Source organism: Danio rerio, chromosome 14 (genome assembly GCF_049306965.1).
Source record: "Danio rerio strain Tuebingen ecotype United States chromosome 14, GRCz12tu, whole genome shotgun sequence".
In the NCBI taxonomy this organism is placed as follows: domain Eukaryota; kingdom Metazoa; phylum Chordata; class Actinopteri; order Cypriniformes; family Danionidae; genus Danio; species Danio rerio.
The window spans coordinates 11,275,001-11,295,600 of NC_133189.1; the positions used below are offsets into that span (position 1 = coordinate 11,275,001).

Genomic DNA, 20,600 nt, shown 5'->3' on the forward strand with positions numbered 1-20,600 from the left:
AGCCTCAGAAACAGAGGAGTCATCTATGAGTTTGACCTCTGAAGATGAGAAGCCCAAAAGGTTTGAGATGAGTCCTCCTTTCCTGGGAAATGTCCTGTATGGTACCTAGATGATAACAGATCTGTTTTCTTAAATCCCCGTACAGGAAGAAGAAGCGAGGCAGAGGAAAAGATCAGAGCTCAGACAAGTCTGACAGCGATGACCTGGAAGTGATTAAGGAGTGGAACACCAGCTCTCGTGGAGGAAACCCTGAGGGGCGGAACAGAGCAGAGCCTGTGGAGGAGGGTATGATTGAGCTTACTCTGATAGCAGTTGGGCAGTAGAGTTTTAATATGATAAGTACTTTTATTACAAGACTTAAATTCTGATGACTGAAATACAGTGCAGTTCAAAAGTATTAGGCCACTACCAGCTCTGGTGTTTTAATGACCTTATATATTTAAGTTTTTGACTCTTCATTAACGTACAGTATGTATGGAAAACATGCACATGCAACCATTTGAGGAACAAAATGGCTTCTTTTGGCAACAGCCAATATTTAGTGTGACCTACTAGGCTTCTGTTCGAATTTATAAAATCTCTTTCTTTAATTTTGCCAAAGTTTGTTTATTGTCCAGGAAAACCCATAATGACTCAATAATATTTAGGTCTGGACTCTGTGGAGGCCTGTTTTTTTTTTTTTTTTTTTTAGTATAAATGTGATTTAAGATAGGACAATCAAACTTTACCTCATTCAAACACAATTCTTAGACTGATGAGATTTGTAACTTTTCAATTGCTTTATTCAATGCAGTCACATTAAAAAAAGGTTACCACTAGAATTTTAGTTGAAATACTGATGCTAGCAAATATTTATTCTATGCATATATATTTTATTTCCCAAATGGAAACATACTGGTTGCACTCAAAAACAAATCTAATAAATCCCCAAACTCTTTTAAACTTCTCCCAAACACAAGAGGAAAAAGCATATAATGTCTTAGCTGTTTGATGATGGTCCTTTCTTCTGAACAAAGAAAAGCATTGAGTGCGTTGAAAGTCACTGATCCACTTAACTCCCAGGTAATGTTTGAAGATTAATCAGACATCATACCCTTACAACATTATGGAAGTGCTTAGGTTGAGCCTAAAACTCTAGGTTTCTCAACTAATACTTCACAAAATTACTATTAGTTTGAAGTAGCCTTAAAGAGCCATGTGTTCCATAAAAAAACTGACCCCCTTTCTCTTCTTCTTTTCATCCTTTTATCCCTCTATTTATATCACCATCGCCCTCCAGTGCCCTGCAGGTTACATTATTCCATAGATAAACAAAAAACAAGTGACAGACATTTCATTCTGTTATAGATTAAGCTCAAGCATTGTATTATTATGCAAACAATTGTATTTAAATATGTAGTGTTGGTTAGCAGCAATGAACACGTTAAAACCTTAATTAGTACTGCTCTCAATCTATTTTTCCTTTACTGCAAATTTAGCTGTAGGACTGTATTTCCCCCCAAAGCAAGCAGTTAATCTTTTTTTTTTTCTTTTTTAGTTCGTCCTTCAAACTCAGGTCCTGGCAGTCCTTCACCAGAATGGTACAAAGAGTTTGTGTCTGAGGAAGATGCTGAGGTGCTGACTCACTCTGGAAAAATGGTGCTACTTTTTGAGATCCTCCGCTTGGCTGAAGAAGTGGACGATAAAGTGTGAGTTAAATTTCATCATAGTAGCAGTAGTTATCTATCGGCTCATAATTCATTGATTTGTATATGTGGTCAACCTGATCAATCTGGTATGTGTTGTGTCTTATGTGCTTAGATTGGTGTTCAGCCAGTCTCTCATTTCTCTTGACCTCATTGAAGACTTTCTGGAGTTAGCAGGCAGGGCCAAAGAGGAGGGGAAAGAATCACCATACAAAGGTAAGGCATTCTGTTGTATTTAAATAACTATAGAATTTAGCAATGTATTGTACTATGTATGTTGTGAGTCCTCTTGCAGAACAAGAACTTGTGTTTGTTGTGTTTTGCGCAGTGTCTGTCATTAGAAATTCTTCCTTCATCACATTACTTTTCTCCATTAACTTGTATCAGAGCTTCAGCAATGATTTGTCCTTTTGTCATCCTCTAAAAAAACGGTTGACGGTTGCCTAGATACAGAAAGACGCCAGGGTAGCACGAGCACAAAAGCACATTGTAAATGGTAAAGGAAACGGCACGCTTGTCACTTCAGGTCAAAATAACAACACAAGCGAAAATGAGTGCAGTGGCTAGCAGCAGTGAGGAGATTGTAAATAAAAAAGGATGTAAGGATGTCACCACTGGCTTTTTGGTTTCTTTTCTTGTGCATCCCAGCCACTAGCACCCAATCTGAAAGATTTTTTTTTAGTGTAGGGGTAATGTAGTCATTCAATTTTACAATTTGTAATGTTAAGGGTTGGGCGATGTCAACCAATTTGGCATCATACGATGTCTATTGTGAAACATCTCGATGGACGATGGCATCGTCGTCATAGTCGGAGGTGAATTAGTTATTTATGAGTAATTAATTAATTCATAACAAATTAATTATTTGTAGCCTACCGTTTCAACTACCTGACCCACATGGTCTTTGTTTTACCCATAAACCAATCATAAATAAGTAAAGATAAGTTGCACACAAATTGCCATCTGTCAGTCACTTTTTCCGCGGGAGGTTGGTCGGTAAAAAAGGTGCACAACCAACAGTATCTGAGGTTTTCACTAAAATTACTAAGTACAAGTGTGAAAGTGAAAGACTATAGCTGTGCACTGACACTGTGACACATTACCTGATAGATTCAAAAGACCGAAGAGTCATTAGATAGAGAAAAGATTAATTAAATATCACCTTAACAACTATAATGAGACACGATCCAGCCGTACATCCTTGATAAACTGTCAGATGTGCACTGCAATCTGGAGCTCAGACAACGAGCGCATGACAGTGTGTGTGTATGTGTGTGGTCACGTGATGTGCGTTTTCAGCGGACGGACGGCTGTTTAGAAATGCTAAGTAAAACATTGTGTGGATGTGGATCATTTTTGTTCTAAAATGCAATTTTAATACTGAGATGTATTAGTGTAAACGGGGCCTAAGTGTGTATTTTTTGCAAGCGGGTTTGCGATGGGGGCGGGGCGAAGGATCGGCGATGCCGGCTCAGCATTATGTTGTTTATTGGCCATCGGCAAAGGACAATGTCATCGTCTATCGGCCCAACCCTAATAATGTTGCAGTAGGTATTTGAATAATGATGGTCTGTTCCTTTACTTGAAAGCTCAGATTTAATTATCATAATTTCTTTTGTTTACAGAGTTTGAGGTTTACTGAATCATTATTATTATTCACACCTTACAGATGTTAATTTACCTGAAAGTTTGCTTTGATTGTTCATTATTTACGCTTTACCATTGCACACACTTTGTAACAATTTATCTATCAAGTTTAAGAGTCTCTTTAACACTTATGTCTATTTTATTTTAAAGAGATCAGATATTTTGTTCTCAATATTCTTATTTTTAAATTTAAAACTAATTGCCTTTGTAATGTTGGTAAATTAAAATAATATGGTTAAAAAATCCTAATATACCTAAATAGATTGTAAAAAATATTTAATAATTATCGATACTGAATTATATGAAACATGATATTGTGATTTTTTTTTTTTTTTTTTTTTTTTTTTTTTTTTTTCCAGTATCGCCCAGCCCTAAGTAAAATATTGCCTTTTTAATTTTTTTTACATCAGAAGAAATGAACAACATGGGCCACCATAAAAACCATGTACTCTGTTTATGCCCAATACTGCATGTTGTATCTATATTTATTGTGAATTTAACTTTTGTTTCAGCAAATAAAGTCAAAAGTGCTCACTGATCAGTGCAGACTGTGGATATATTTACTTATCCGTATTTGCGCACCCATCTGACATAAATCTGGGTTTAAGTGCCCGCAGAAATGCTCAAATATGCCCATGTAAGCATCAAGCCTCTGGAATAAGGTCATGGTCCTAATTAAACCCTTGCAGCTGTTTTCACTTTCATTATGAAAATGATTAGGCCTTTTTTATTTTGCAAAAAAATGTTTGCTTAAGGCTTAGCAATTTGTAATGAAAAGATCACAGAAGAATAATTGGAAACATGTTGAAAAGCTAGTTACGAACAAGTGTAGGAGGCTACGATATTAAATGCCGAACAGGTCTCTGAGCTTTGCCACCTATGTATGGTACATACTTTCTCTCGAGCTCTCCATATGCAACAAGCTCTGCATAACAGCTGCATAAAACCTTTCCCGCAAACAGCTTGTTGACTGGCTGTGCTCCTGTTCTTTTCCTTAAGGGGAGGGCAAGTGGTTTAGAAACATTGATTACTACCGTTTGGATGGTTCCACGAATGCCTTGACCAGGAAGAAATGGGCAGAGGATTTCAATGACATCAGTAATGTTCGGTAAGACACTTTCCCTATGGAAAAAGCAAACATTGGACCGATTTCTCACTTGTTCATTAGTGACAGCTGCATTTGTTCTCTACAGGGGTCGATTGTTCCTCATCTCAACCAGAGCTGGTTCACTTGGAATCAACTTGGTAGCCGCAAACAGGGTCATAATTTTTGATGCCTCATGGAACCCATCTTATGACATCCAGAGTATTTTCAGAGTCTACCGCTTTGGTCAAGTGAAGACTGTATATGTCTACAGGTTTTTGGCTCAGGTGAGAATTTGTGATGATTGGATAGAGGTTTTCATTGCTATAGTTCAATATTTCACAGTAATTAACACTTTTTTTTTTATGACACATGAGAGTTCTCTGACACTAGTATAGTCTTATGTTTATTGAGAAAAACAAAAAAGCTAATATGGTGCATAAAGTAAATGTTTTCATCTAAAAGAAGATTAGAATTTTGGCATTGTTTTATCTGCAAGCCATATGCGTTAAGGCTACACCTATAATGTCTAAAACAATTGCTTTTATTGGGTGGGTTACCAGGTAATGCGTCTGACATTTTTGTTTTTTTTGTAGGGAACCATGGAGGAAAAGATCTATGACCGGCAGGTCGCCAAACAGTCACTGTCTTTCAGAGTGGTAGACCAACAGCAGATTGAACGGCACTTTACAATGAATGAGCTGACGGAGCTCTACACATTTGAACCCGACCAGCTGGACGATCCCTCTGAGAAGAAGAGCAAGCGAGCCACACCTATGCTGCCCAAGGTAAGGAACACTTGTTAAAACCTAGTTCAAAAGCAGCTTTGCAAAAAGTCATGATGTTAAAGTAGTCTCAAACCAAGAGGACCACTGTCCTGCATAGTGCATTGACCTACCCTCCACCAAGGTAGTTTAAATGCTGGTTCAGAGCCAGGGCCTAGTTTTTTTTGGTCACACTTTATTTTGATGGCCCATTTGTTCTATTTAAGTTACATTGTATCCACATGCCAACTAATTCTCATTAGATTATAAGTAGACGGTTGGGGTTGGGGTTAGTGTAAGTTGACATGTACTTACTAAGTTTCTTATAGTCAGTTAAATGTCTGTTGAATGAGCAGTATCAACAGATATTAAGCAGACAGTCTACTAATGCTCAAATAGACCATCACAAAGTGTTACCATTTTTTGGGTCTAAACCAGTAAAAGTGGTTATTGAGTAGCACCAAACATTGCCAGGCTGCTGACCAACAAGCATAACAGAAACTGTTCTGAGATGAGCTGCTGAACACAATCTCCAAACTATTGAGTGCTGCAAATACACATTATTCTCCTTTGTAATCTCCATACAAACTACACTTTGCTTTAATGACATAGCAGTGTTTGGATGCTAATTTAAGTTTACAAAGTTACTAACATTAATAGCAATTCAACAATGTGTGTTTGTTGCTATTGCATATTTGGGAAAGATGATACGCATACAGTTTTGTCAGACCTGGATCTAAGGTGGCTTACTAGCCTATGGAAAAGCAAAGCGATTCTTAGAAGACTTGACAAATAAACCAGCTCCATACCGACAATAGCAATAGAACCTTTTCACATTTCCAGGTTTTTCAGTAGCGGAAGGCATCGTAGCTGGGTAAAATTAGAGCACGGTGAATCAGAGAGTACAAAAAATACTTTTTTTTTTTTTTTTACAATCCTATTTGCTGAAAATATAAAAGAAATCGCATAAGCCGTAATTCATTTATTTATTTTTTGTAGACACAAAGATGATATAATACATTCATAAATGCAAAAAAATGTTGTTACGTTTTTAAAAAATATCTAAATATTAAAAACCTTCAAGGTTTTAAGATTCTGATGACTATTAAACGAATCATAACAGTCTTGTGAAAAGGGTCCATAGCTTTGATCAGCTCCTGGTTCCTGTTGATGAAAAAGCGGTATGTGTCAAACACCTAGTTCACCCTAAAAGGAAAATTGTCATCACTTACTTAACCATGACATTCCACGGTTTAATCCTGGGGTCTGTTCTTCGTAGCTCGCTTAAATGATCTAAGATGATTTGGCAGATTCTGGATTTTTTAATCCTGATAACTGATCTCTGGCTAATTTGGTTCTTCAAACAAGTTTGTGAATCAGATTAAAATGTCTGGATGAACTGATCTGAGATCACTGCGTGTGTTGTGAAGGACTGATCTATCGATCCTCAAAATCATGATCAGCAATGCAGCGATTGGCTGATGGCACAGCAGCGTAATGACATCATCTGATTAATATTCAATTATCCACGTGAGCAAAATGACAAAGTTAGTAGTAAACGATTTGTTAAATATGATACGCAATAACTTTACCCTTGTTGTGGGTGTAAATGTCCTTTCATGTGTCAAGAGCAATTTATTTAGTTTTACTGTTAGAGTGGATTTTCCATATTATAGTAGTATTATTGTCGCCGATTTTTAAATCGGTGTAAAGAATAACTGAATGTTTACAAAAGCATTTTGATATTGGTAAAGGTGTCTGCAACTTTTATAAAGCATCAAATCACCATCATATTAACTGTCAAAACATGTTTATGACTGCATAAATGTATTATTGCTTTTAAAAAAAGTCACATATTGTGCAATTCTATTATCATACACAAATTGTACTAAAGCGATCTAAAAAGTTCACCAGGTGGAAATCTTTGTACTTTCATTTCGGGGATGCAGATTGCATAAGTTTTATTAATATATATATTTTTTACTATATATATATTTATAACTTAAAATATTTACTATTTTCCCAAGTGTATATAACTACTACTGTAAGAAAATATCAGAATTTGGTACAAACTTTCAGTATTATCTTTGCTTAAACTAACCCCATCTAATTCTGTTTATCTGAATTGAGCCTGCTCCTGACCAGGATTGATCTACCAGAACTGTTGCTATGACAACAACTCTCGGATCAGTTTTGAAGAAAGAAACGATCCTGGATCGTGTCAAATCATCAATAACCAAATCCATCTAACTGCGTAATCCACGTATGAAGAACAGACCCCAGAACTAAAAGTAGTTATTTGTAACCCCACTGAAATGTTGAATGAAGAAAAGTGATATTTTTTTCATGTCAGCTTGTGCAATACACATCTTAAAGCTCATTTCAGAATATCACTAAGCTGTGTTAAATTGTTTTTGTGCATCTATTTTGAGTCATTGCCACTGAGATTAGATATTAAAAGTAAGTAAGACTGTTTACATGACCGATGTAGCCAAAAACTAAAAGGTTTTTCTCCTGTGTTTAAAAAGAAGTTTTGCATTTACGCAATAAAACTTCCACTTTGTAGCCTGTTTTCAGTCCTAAAAAATGCTGTTAGTGTGTAAACGAACAGGCAAAATGTGCAAATGTTCCCCGTTTTGGCTAATAACTTTTTGTAAACAGCCCCTTTAGAGTCTGAGGCCTGACAATGGCGCATTGGAGATCTTATTCTGAGGAATGTCATATTTATATCTGAACATCTTTCTCACACACACCTTTGAGCTTCAATTTCTCTCACTGCTATTGAGCTTTATCAGTCTGTTGTTAGAACAGTCAAACTGCAGTACTGCAACATAAAATTTAATTGCAATGCTGATTGATCGGCTGTTGTGAGCTTGAGACACTGAGTTATTTAAGATTGCCACATGACGAAAGACAACTTTCTACGATTACCAAAATCTACCTCAGACTGCAGAATCATGTGTGCTGAAATTGAATGCCTCAGGCCAGTTTTCTGTGCACGTTACCTTTTGATGACTGAGATATTGTTATTTACTTGCCTAGTTTCCAAACCATTCAGTGTTTCTTAGAGGAGTGGTTCCCAAACCTTTTGCTCTGTGCACCCCTTTCTAATATTTGACACCTGTCAAGCACCCCTTTCTCCCAATAAACGCCACATTTTTAACTACAATAACTAAATACACATATTTTCTGTATACGTGATTAGAATTTTAAAAATAAAATGTGAATTTAATGGACAAGCTTTTATAAAGTTGACAATTTTCACATTGTCATTAAGTACAGACAAAAGTTAATCTGGCATGTTTTTCATCACTAGAGCTTCTTGATGGATGCTGCAGTGTACCCAGGAAACTGGTGGTGCAACATTTTGAATGAAAGCTACTGCTCCTTTGTGCCTCCTTTTTTCTTCTTCTGTAGTTCCACCAGTTTTCCTTGGAAAAAAAAAAAAAAAACTTACAGGCATGTCTTGTAAGTGGCTGTGTCTTGTTTGTAAGTGCCAGACCATATATGAGGACTTAAGACTGCAATTAACTAAAACCTCACCACAAACTACACATTCCGGATTTGGATTTTCTGCATCTCCAACCCATGTAAACCTGAAACCAATGTAACTGTCACTATATTTGCATTTCTTACTCTAGTGTAGGCCCAATTCTCTTCATCACTACATCTCTGCTGAATTTCCCACTTGCGGCTCTTCACCTCGTTCGTTATCCTCTGAGTCCATACATTCAAGGTTGCTGCACATCTCCATAGAAGAGGCCGATGTAGATGGTTGATCCCTATTGTCACTTGACTTCTTTAAAGTGGCAGTTTTTAACTAGGTGTTCATTCTGATACATATAGTAAGCAAAAAAAAATAAAACTACAAATATTGTGAATATTGGGCTGTTGTGATGCAGACATGAAACCGCGAGATGAGTGTGCATAGGTTGTAAATTACAATTTGTAATGTGTTTTTTTTTTTCTCTCTCTCTTTGTGAATTTATTTTCTCTCAAAAATATGACACCTGAAGTTTACCCAAGATAAATGCATAAAAATAATAAAAGATTTTTTTTTTTGACGTTACAAACATTCTCTTGCACCCCTGGTGGTCAGACTGCACACCCTAGTTTGGGAACCGCTGTCTCTGCTCTTGTCTTCATAGTCAGAAGTTATGTGCGTTTTTAGCCACAGGTGAGCCGTTACAGAAGAGAATACTTGAAAACTTTACATGACCTAGTGACCCAAGCACGTTTACTTTCCACTATTGAAATGACAACACTGCACACTAGGGAGTAAGGCTGTGCAATATGGACAAAATAATCATAATGCGATTTTATTTTTATTGCAATTTTATTTGCAATTTTGGCAACTGTTTTTGCTCTTTCAAACAAGCTACATACATACATATGTATTCAGTCCACAAGAAGTGCAAAACAAAACATTTCACAATGAAATAACATAGCATTAAGTTTAATAAACAAAACTGTGGAAAAATTGTCTTTAAAACAGACAACATAAAATAAATGTGGTGATAGATGATTGTTGCTCTTCACAAAGTCCCCATGATGCTTAAGCTTTTTTAAATCCCTCAGTTTTATTTTCTCCAGTGTGATCTTCTGGGAAGAATGCTGTTTGAAAACATTGACTTTTCATTTCAAAGTAGTCATTAATATAGTGGACCGTCAAACTCATGTACGGCTCTATCGTTCTGCTGGACCACATATCTGTGGATGTGGCGAAGTATTTCACCTGCTTGAGCTCGTGTTTAACGCCCGCCTTACATTTCTCATACATTTCGGGAATAGCAAATCATGTAAAATGTGTGCGAGATGGCAGCTTTTATGTTTTGTCAAGCCGTCTTTACCGACGATGTGTGCAGGCATAGTATTTGTGCATATATGATGGGTGATTGCGTCAGTAATTTCTTTGTGCTGTTTTGATCCTTTCTCATAAGGCACAGCACTTGAAAATGATTGAACAAACTTGTTCAGTCTGTTTGGGGTGACTGATGTGTGCTTTTGTTTGTTTCGATTGACTTTGTCGACATTTATAATCATGCTGTTTTAAGTGTTGGAACAGATTTGTAGTATTGCTCTTTTGTTTGAGTATTCATTCCATTCAAGTCTTGCAAATTACCTTGCTATTGGACACATCCTTTCTCCTGAATCCAGAATACTCCCAAACCACTGATGTTGAATTTCTCTTTGGCACCAAATCATTTTTATTTTGACCCGCAACCATATTTTATGTTCTTTCCTCTCGCTCACCTTTTCGATTCTCCCGATCAACTTCGTCATGCGCGGAGTGAGCTGGTTAACATCACACTTTCTCCCGCTCAGCTGTAATTGCCTGGTGCGCTGCATCAGCTTTAATTAGTTAGCATTAAAATCATGCGCACAAGAATGTGTTCTGAATAAAAATCGAAATACGTCAGTGCCAGTGGTGTAGTGGTTAGTGTGTCGACACATGCACTCCGGTGCTCAAGCCGACCCGAGTTCGATTCCCGCCTTGTGGTCCTATGCTAATCCTTCCCCACTCTCTGCTCCCCATGCTTTCCTGTCAATACTGTCTTTTTTCCTATACAATAACAAAGATAAAGAAATATTAATATTAATTGTAAAAAAAAAAAATTCGTATATAATAACAAAGATAAAGAAATATTAATATTAATTGTAAAAAAACAGCTTATTTTTACATTGTAAGATGCACCAAAACTGTATTAAAAACACATATTAACACCCATAACTCATTTATGTGAATGCGTTAATGAAAAATCATAAACATTATCTCATTTATCTGCATTTTAAACTGCTAGGCACAACATAACTGTTGGTAAACAGGATTAGACTTCAATTTTATAAGTGTAACTCAAAACACCAAATATAATGTTCAGTTTATCTGAGGTAGATAAAGTTCACTGGAGGCTATGCAACTATTACTTGGCCCTGTTTGTGTAGAGTTCCCACTGCAAACACAGTTTGTTTGTATTATATATTACATTTCAAATAAAACCTGTTAGCTTGCATCAACCCTTGAAGATATAGGGTATGAGCGATTCCCCCTGTAATAGAACACCATAAACTTGCTGTGATCTTGCGATAGCGACTATTCCCACCAGTCCCGCCTTACTGCCCTGTTACTTTCCCTAGAGTTTCTGGTAAGATTCCCCCACCCCCTCTATGTCTAAAGCACACATCCTGCTTCTGAACCTGTGTGCTGTTGCAGCCCAGCCAAACATCAAGGCCATCTGTTGCACTGATTCACTACTTCGTCTCTGAAGTTTTCAAAGGAACGCTGTAAACCTCCCCCGACCTGATGAACAGTCATTATTCCAGAGCCATTTTAGGATGTTCTTTGGCTTTTCAGAGAAACTAATTGGAGACAAAGGAAGTCAGCGGACTTCCACTCTAATGACAAAGAAGAGTGCTATGGCCCAGACACGAGAGCCACCCAGCTTGGGGTCTGGCCTTGCCCCCAGGCTCTTAGGAGGCCCATAATATCGAAGTCCGGTGGGCAGACGGGAGTGACATGGTTGGTTCGGTGCGTACACTTCCTGACAGTGGTCCATCGGTGGGAAAGTGGTAATTTGCTTTCGCTCAGACTCCCCTGCCGACTGGGTCTCATTGAGCAAAGGAACAGACTTTAGTTTGGGTAATTAGGTGCAGGAGCTGTTCTTAATAAGTCCCCCAGATGTTCCTTAAATGAGTACTTGCCTTCAACCCTACATTTTTACATTTTAGACCAGCTCAGATGAAAGAACTGAAGGTGTGAACTGCAGTGCACTGTAGAAATTCTCACCTTCGAATAAATAAAAGAAAAGTTTGAATGATAGTTGAGACAGGCTTCATGGACACCTGACATCCGGCCATGTGCCAAACATCAAGAGCTCTGCAGACACAGACTGTTTATACCAGGGCACTGAGGTTATGTGTATAATTTGCGTGCAGCTGTAGAGTACGTTTTGCCTGGCTAAGGTTAGGTATTACAAATATCTCAATCCTTCACATTCCTTCAGTCTCTTGCTCCGGACCCCTTGGTTTCTTTGGTTTGTGCACCTGCATGTAAAACGCAGTTGCTTGTAAAATCACAAGCAAGCATTAGGCGTTTCATTTTAAAAGCAGTAGATACGATATTTGTTGACAAAAGATGCCCCTTTTCTGGTCACAAAGGTCAGTGTGTGTTTCAATATGTCATTGTATTATAAACGAAAAGAGAAAAGTCTTCCACGTTATTTAAAAGCACCTGTTTCTTAGCTTCATTTTATGACTACAGCTTGTCACGCGTCCATTTCTCATTCTTTACAAACTGTCTTCCACTGAGCGCACAGCAGAAGTTTATAGCGCTGGTAATGAGTGATATAAAATGGAGTTTGCGAATATGATTTACATTTAATGTAATGTGGCATGCTCAAAGACCTTAAAAGGCAGAATTTGCTGAAATAGCTGTAGATGTGCTGAAAATGATTCAGTAGGAAGCCAAATAATACTAAAAAGCATTCTTTTAACTTTGAACCTGATTATATTTTTCACACCATCCGAGTTTATTTGGGGCTGTGTTCTACGTAAATTGGCTTTGTTTGCCAAGTCATTAATATATGTAGTTGGACAGCTCTCTGTAGTTTATAAAAATGTCCTTTCTTCAACGATGATGTGGAAGCTGTCTCAGTTTTTATTTTAGGATAAGTTGCTTGTGGTATTTTTGTCCCAGTCAACCCTTAATTAATAGCTTTTCCAGGCGATTAAAATGAAATAGAAAATAATGCCATGCAGCAAATGATCGAGCTTTAAATTTAAAGGCATGCTTTAGTAAAACTGAAAGTTCTGTCATTTACTCAAATGTTCACTTGTTCCACACCTGTTTGACTGATTTGTTGAAAGCAAAAGAAAATGTGGTAACACTTTATTTTAATGGTCCATTTGAGTATTAGTAGACAATTTGCTTAAAATCTGTTGATACATACATTCAACAGACATTTAACTGACTATATGAAACCTTACAAGTACATGCCAACTTACACTAACCCTAACCCTAACCTACAGTAACAGTCTACTTATAATCTAATAAGAATTAGTTGGCATGTAGATGCAATGTAACTTAATTCAACAAACATACTATCAAAATAAAGTGGGACTAAAAATATTTTAAAGAAAGCTGAAATATTGTAATCACTGACCTCTATATATATATTTTTTACTGTTATGCAGGTCAGTGCTTAAAGGTTTCAGAATATCTTGTTTGGTGTAATTAGAGTTGAACTCTTCCTTTAAGATTGGCACTGTTCACGCACAAAAGAGCAGTCTTTCAAATTCTTTGAAAGATCACAAATAGAGCTTGCTAATATGCTTAATGTGTCAATATTTTAATGGTGCACATTCTCATTATTGTGCAAGTAGCACTGCAAAAGCTACTTGAAAAGGTCTTTTCACAGTTGTTTTGTATTAAAAAAGTTATTATATAGTTGATTTTAAGTAAAAAGTTGTTATTCACCTTCATTTTATGACTGCAGCTTGTCCTTTTCAGTCTAATAAGCGCAAAGCATTATATTAAATGTATTCCATATTCACAAACACCTCAATTTTTTTCAGTATATTACCACCACTGTAAACTTCTGCTGTGCATTCTTTAGAAGACAGGGTGTAAAGAATGAGAAATAATAAAATGAAGATCACTTTACTTGTTAACTTATATTCATTATATATTAACGATTTAATACGAAATAAAATGCCTTTTGTGGTTCTATGTGCACAATGCCAAGAACATGCACCATTAATATGAGAAACTATTAAGCATATTAGCAAGCTCTACTTCTGTTTTTTTTTTTTTTTTTTTTTTTTTTTTTTTTTTTTAAGTTTGTTTGCTTTAACTATAAAACCTTATTAATTATAAAATCTGACAGTTATAGTAATACTCACTTCTTGGGTTGTGTTGCTAGAAATGTCTATGAATAATGTATCTTATATTGTGCTCTATATCAGTGGTTCCCAAAGTGGGGGTTGTGAGACAATGAGGATGGGTTGCTTGGTGATTTCTAAAAATGTCGTACATGTTAGAATCACCATATTTTATCCATAACCTACAGAAGATAAAAATACTATTTTATAGTTACATACAAAAAAACAACATGTAAATGAAAAAGCCATCAGCCTTTCAATTCTTTTTACATTTGGATTGCGAGCCCTGGGGTTATTACGCTAGATTAATGACACAGCAATAGAGTTTAATTTTACAGTGACGTACATTAAAAATAAAGGCCACAACTGAATATAGAAGATGATCGCCAAGTAGCTGTCTCCAAAATTAAACTAACAATAGTCCTGTGCTGTAAACATTGTGCCCACCGTTGTCATTAAGTGAGGTTAATATTAAATTAAACAAATGAATAATGACTATAAAGTTGTTGCACTATTTTTGTGTTGTCAATAAGCATGTTTATACAGTTCCTATTGGTATGTGTGCATCGCTGTGTGCAATGTTTGTTTATAATCAGCTCTGAGGATACTGGGGGTCACTCGCAAGTCACTGGAATTGTAATTATGGAGGTCGCGAGCTGAAAAGTTTGGAAATCCCTGTTTTTTTTTTAAACATCTTTTATCATTTTGAGAAAATAATGGTGTTAAAAAATATTTTGGTTCTTCACAATCAATTTTATAAGCATAAATGGGCAGCAGCAAAAAAATAAAAATGCTGAAGGACTGAAATGGAAATGATTTCTTCGGTTGTATAGTTAGTTAAGTGAAGAAAGTATGGTGTTCAGACATGGCCAGATAGACTGGTCTTCACCTGGGGCTGTATTTAACCTTGCGGCAGTCTGGCTCAAGCCCCACCATGCTTTGATCAAAAGCAAAATGCTTCCTCCCCCATTGGACTCCCCGTGGGATTCTTACTCCCCGTTTCTGCTTGAGAAGAAGAAAAAAAATCTGCAGTCTGCTGATTCCCCCATTTCTCCCACCCAACCAATTTCACATCCATGCGTGGAGTAAAATGATATCCTTTTCCTAAGCCGTCATTATGCATGAGGGTTAGCTCACAGTATGACAATGCAAGAGTTCTTGTTACCATCATTAGTGCCTTTGGTTGAGATGCACATGTAGGGCAGGTTATGGAGATGGACAAGACCACCCGCGGAGCTTCAGCGTGGAGACTAATCAGGAATCCCAGCATTCTCTGCTCCCCTCAACGGCTTGACTGTCATTTGACCCAGTACCTCTGTGATCCATTTATTCTGATCAAAATTGGACAATATTCAGATAAGCTCAGTACTTTCCCAACGACAAGTGTTTGAAATGTGCTCAAACAACATATTCGTCCTCGTAATGTCTTTTGCGCCAATCGCATTTTGAGAGCACAAAAGGTCTTTGCAGGCTGAAGTTTAAAATTTTTGTTTACGTTTTTGTCGTATTTATATGCAAAAAAAATCGTCACATACACAAACCATGCACACTGAGTCCGATGCATATTAATTAATCCATTACGAAAAAATGCAAAACATCGGTGTCGGTTCAATCAGTAATACTTTTTCTTTTCTCTAAAGTGGAAAAGGAAAGCGGAATAGGCTACATATTGTGTTCGACCAATACCGCATAGAGTGGAAGGAGAGATCAAAGATCTGTGCTATGATTATCATAAAATGCAGTTTGTTTTTGGAAATCATTTTAATTTTAATACATTGCTTGTGATACTTCACATATTTATCTACATACGTAAGCAAATCCTGAACCGAGATTAGCGGTACCTATAGACATTGTAATAGATGAGGGCCACCTTGACGTTTCGAAGCAAAAGCGCACCATGCTTTCTGTTATGTCTGTGTGCAGTACGTCAAATGTACACACCAAACAGCAGAGAGAGGTGTGCCAATCACTTCTTCTTTTTCTTTGGCCTTTGTCCCGTATAATTGCGGGGGCAGCTCTTTTTGGAACGAGCTCCATAAGATAATGACATCACAAATAACATTTTTACACCTTCAGGCCGGCTTGTCACACTCATACACTATGGACAATTTAGCTTACCTAATTTTCCTGTAGCATGTCTTTGGACTGTGGGAGGAAACCGGAGCACCCGGAGGAAACCCACGCGAACACAGGGAGAACATGCAAACTCTTCACAGAAATGCCAACTGAGCCGAGGTTCGAACCAGCGACCTTCTTGCTGTGAGGCGAACGTGCTACCCACTCCGCCACGGCGTGCCAATCACTAAATCCAGCATATTAGTTGTTTTCAATCATGTGGTAGTGGTGACACGAAAGTCAGAAAAGGGGCAGAAAGTAAAAAAAAAACTGAATGGGAGACTCAGAGGAAAGTCTGTATTTTTGCAATTTATTCCATATTTTAATGGAGGTATATATAGAAAATATCCACATATGTTTGGCATGATCCTTGTGTCATGAAGAGTTTTCTACTAAACTAAAGTATATCTGCCTGTCATCGAGAGGGTAGATACTGTATAAGCCAGGGATTCTCAACTGGTGGCCCGCAACCTACTTGGGGGGGGGGCTCAACATTTCTACCAATTTTTCTACGCTATAATCACAACGCACAACAGTTTACACTAACATTGCAGTATTTATTACAGTTTGTCAGTTTACTATGCTACAGTATTCTGCAACATTCATTAACAAAGAATTGTGCACATTATGAACTTTACTATGTGGTTAAAAAACATGTTTATTATAAATTACTATAGTTTTATTCCCATGCGGATATCTTCCTGACAAAATTGTGGACGCAGAGTCCACATCTTTATTTATTAATTTTTGTAAGGGGGGGAATGTTTGTACCATCAACAAACCTTCAACCCTGCTGCGCATATAGACATTAACATTACAATTGTTTATTCCACCGAATGACCAAAACGCCAGTGAAGGCATGGATTATTGCAAAACAAGACGCATATTTCATTGCAGCGATTACATGACAAGGTACATTATTTATATTCTCCTGGATTTTGTATAAGTGTGTTGGTGTTTGTATCTGATTTTAGCATAACAGATTAACATATTTCTACACATAGCTAGGCCTGTATATTATCTTTATTGGCGCTGTCAAACAAATTATCGCGTTCAAAAAAGCTTGTACAAATTGATTTATTGAAAAAATGTTTATTACATGCTGCTTTTTCTTCCGTTTTTCAGCTCTTTCCCCCTTTATGAGCAAAAACTTTTGGAAGTCCTTAAAAGCTGTTCAGCATTTGTCATTTTGGCTGATTTAAACAATTATAAACATTTCTATGTAGAAAAATCACTTTCTCTCCTCAATCTAAATTCCGCGCATCATCGATGATGTCATGCGAAAACAACCCATAGCTCTAATGACCAAGTGGTACTCACTATTTAGCTTTTCACTTGTTTGGTCACTGTTAAAACGCTTCTCAAAGCGTTTTTTTGGTTGCCAAAAGTGGCAAAAAATCTAACCCGAATCAGATTTAAATTCAGTGTGTGCAATAACCATAATTTCTATATACTTTTTCATGATTGTGATGTAGAAGGGATTGCTTACATGATAGCATCCAGCCATGTTTTAATTTAGCCACTTAGCTAAAAATTAGCGTCACTCATCCAGTTGGGTTTATGGAGGGTATAGGCCTGACGTGATTGTGCTTACTTTAGCCACATGTTTTTATTTTCCATCTAACGAGTCCATTTACTGAAATACCTTGATGTACATGAATCTGTAGCTCCACTTACCATTATACTCTACTGCAATGCAAAAAGCATGCTTTTTTTTCTGTCAACCTGCTATCTGTCTTGAAGGGAAGAAATAGCTATTTCTATTTATAAAACACACTTTTGTGGACATTTGAGTTTTGCTCACGTCCTCCCTTACTCAAAACCTTGCCTCTGTAGCAATTTAGCAATCAGTGCTAAATTTGGAAACATGAGGCTTTTCTCAGTGAATGTCGGTGACTATTATGATTAATTTGGTGGTTGTTTTTAGTTTGTTGACTGTGTTCAATCAGGAAATGATGTTTCTGTCATATGTTTATGTTCATAGTTTTGGAATACAGAAGTACATGTGATAGTTTTCAAGGTCTTGAGAAGCTTTTCAATGTAAAGTGCTGGCAAGATAAGCAAACAATAGCTGTAGAGTAATTTTAAACCATGTTTGTTTGAGCTCTGGAAATGACTTGTGCACCACTCAGGTATTGTTTTCAAGAACAATGTCGCCATATAAAAGTTGCACGAAGGCCTCTGAAGTTTTGAATACGTTATCTTATAAAGATTAAAGGCTGTTTAATTTTGTTATTTATTCTAATTTATTTTAAATATATGAATATATTTGGTATTTTTTTAAATGTCTGAAACCGTTTGACATTTAGTAGACACTTTTTAACTGTAATAATCACTAATGCCTGTTGGGTATCCGAGCCATAGTCGCAGTGAGTGAAAGATGTTTTGTGAGATACACCAGAGTAAAGCTGAAGTGCAGAGACTGGCCTAAATTTGTAAAGGACTTGATTCTCTGCATCAATTGTTTTTTAGATGTTCAAAATATGGATCTTGTGCTTAACTAAGGGCACGAATGTGAGCTTATTCAGTTTATTTGGTGGTCGGCTGATAAAAACTTGACTAATAAGGGTCATTTTTTTATTTGAAGGTCCGATTATGGCCTTATATTTTGAAAATTATTATTTGGAAAAAAAACATTTAATATTATTATTATAATTATTATTATTATTAAAAATATTGTCATTTTATATATTTTTAGGCTTATTTTATTATCTATATTTGTAAATATTTAAAGGGATAGATCCCCCAAAGATGAAAATTCTGTTGTTAATTACTCACCCTAATGTCAGTGTTTTAAGATTAAGATATTTGAGCTAAAATCTGAGAGCTCCCTTATTCCACATAGACAGCAATGGTCTCGACTCTTTAAAAGTCCAGAAAGATATCAAAAAACTTCAAATGGAATATTAGGAAGTTTTAAAAATACTTTGTGCGCACATAAAACAATAATAAGGACTATATTCTACTGATTCATCTCCTCAGGGTCAGTATACGATACATGTTCATGATCACTGTGCATTGATGTATAGCTATACAAAGATGTTGCTTTCATATGCTTTAGTGCACAGGTGTCAAATTCGGTTCCTGGAGGGCCACAGCACTGCACTGTTTAGCTTTAACCCTAATTAAACACACCTCATCAGACTAATTAAGTCCGTTGGGCTTGTTTGAAACCTATAGGTAAGTGCTTTGAATTTGGATTGGAACTAAACTGTGCAGAGCTGCAGACCTCCAGGAACTGGATTTGACACCTGTGCTCTAGGGTTTGCGTAAGTGTTGTTGTAATCTGGTAATCATGAGAGCCAAACCCAGTCATATCTACTGACAACGTGAACACAATACCCAATCAGCAGATTTTAATAAGCACTCAGCGGCTCTCTAAATGCAAGTGGGAATTGCTGCTATTTTTTTTTATCACATTTTTATAAATTTCAGTAGACTTGAAGAACTTGGTACTTCTGGCAACACTACCAACACTATTCCTTCTGACCAATTCCTGCCCAGCCTCACAACTTGACTAAATAATTTACAAGCAACTCATGTCATAGGATATTAAAACTCATGAATAATAATTAAAAACTGATCATAGAATGCACCATAATGAATCTGAAGGTTGAAAATAGGTGAAAAAAGCTCAAAATTAACCAGTTATTCACTACAGCTGACACCAACAGATGCTAATGTTGGATTTATTGATGTGAACACACACAAAATGTGTTATACTCTAAGAAAAATTGCCTGACTCTTAATAGTCACTTATCAGTGTATGTGTGCATTGATATATGATGTTGACTAATGTCTTTTTCCTATTTTAGGATCCTGTCTTAGCAGAATTGCTTCACAGCTACAAAGATCACATCGTTTGTTACCACGAACATGACTCTTTGCTTGACCACAAAGAGGAAGAAGCACTGAGTGAGGAAGATAGGAAGGCAGCCTGGGCTGAATATGAAGCAGAGAAGAAGGTTTGTATTATCATTATAATGTTAAGGTTTCTTATTACGTGTGTGTTTTGTCTGCAAACTTTGTTATACACTTTTAGTTTTTCTGTAAAAAAATGTTTGGATCTGCCTATGCTGATAGCCCTGCAAACTATCAAGTGATCTTGAAGTATTTTTGTCGTGTAGTGGACCACACCTCTCAAATAATATCGCGGAGTGATATCATCATATAAAGTGAACTGGAAGTAATTAAATATTTATTAAAACCCTGTCTTTAATAAACTGGTCTTCATATTAAAGTGGACACATGACCATTAGAGGGGTCTAACTATATGCATATGCGCTTGTATAAAATTTCACGAGCTTCAAAGTATAGCTCTCTATTAATATAAATCAATAAAGCATTATTTAGAGCTGCATAAACCCTTTGTAATCTATCAATAGTATTGTTTGCGAGCAAGTTCTTTAGTTGATGATTAAAATGCAC

General features: G+C 36.5%; 1 protein-coding gene across 4 annotated transcripts in view; it reads left to right on the forward strand.

Moving 5' to 3' along the window:
* atrx (ATRX chromatin remodeler) overlaps window positions 1-20,600 on the forward strand; it is an 82,054-nt gene that overhangs the window by 52,834 nt on the left and 8,620 nt on the right. For all 4 annotated transcript variants that reach the window (XM_021480976.3, NM_200653.2, XM_073921190.1 and 1 more), the window contains 8 exon segments: window positions 1-60; window positions 146-285; window positions 1,538-1,688; window positions 1,801-1,901; window positions 4,332-4,440; window positions 4,526-4,703; window positions 5,013-5,204; window positions 19,988-20,137. The exon segment at window positions 1-60 is cut by the window's left edge and continues 35 nt beyond it. In XM_021480976.3, the coding sequence (XP_021336651.2) occupies window positions 1-60; window positions 146-285; window positions 1,538-1,688; window positions 1,801-1,901; window positions 4,332-4,440; window positions 4,526-4,703; window positions 5,013-5,204; window positions 19,988-20,137 (1,081 nt within the window).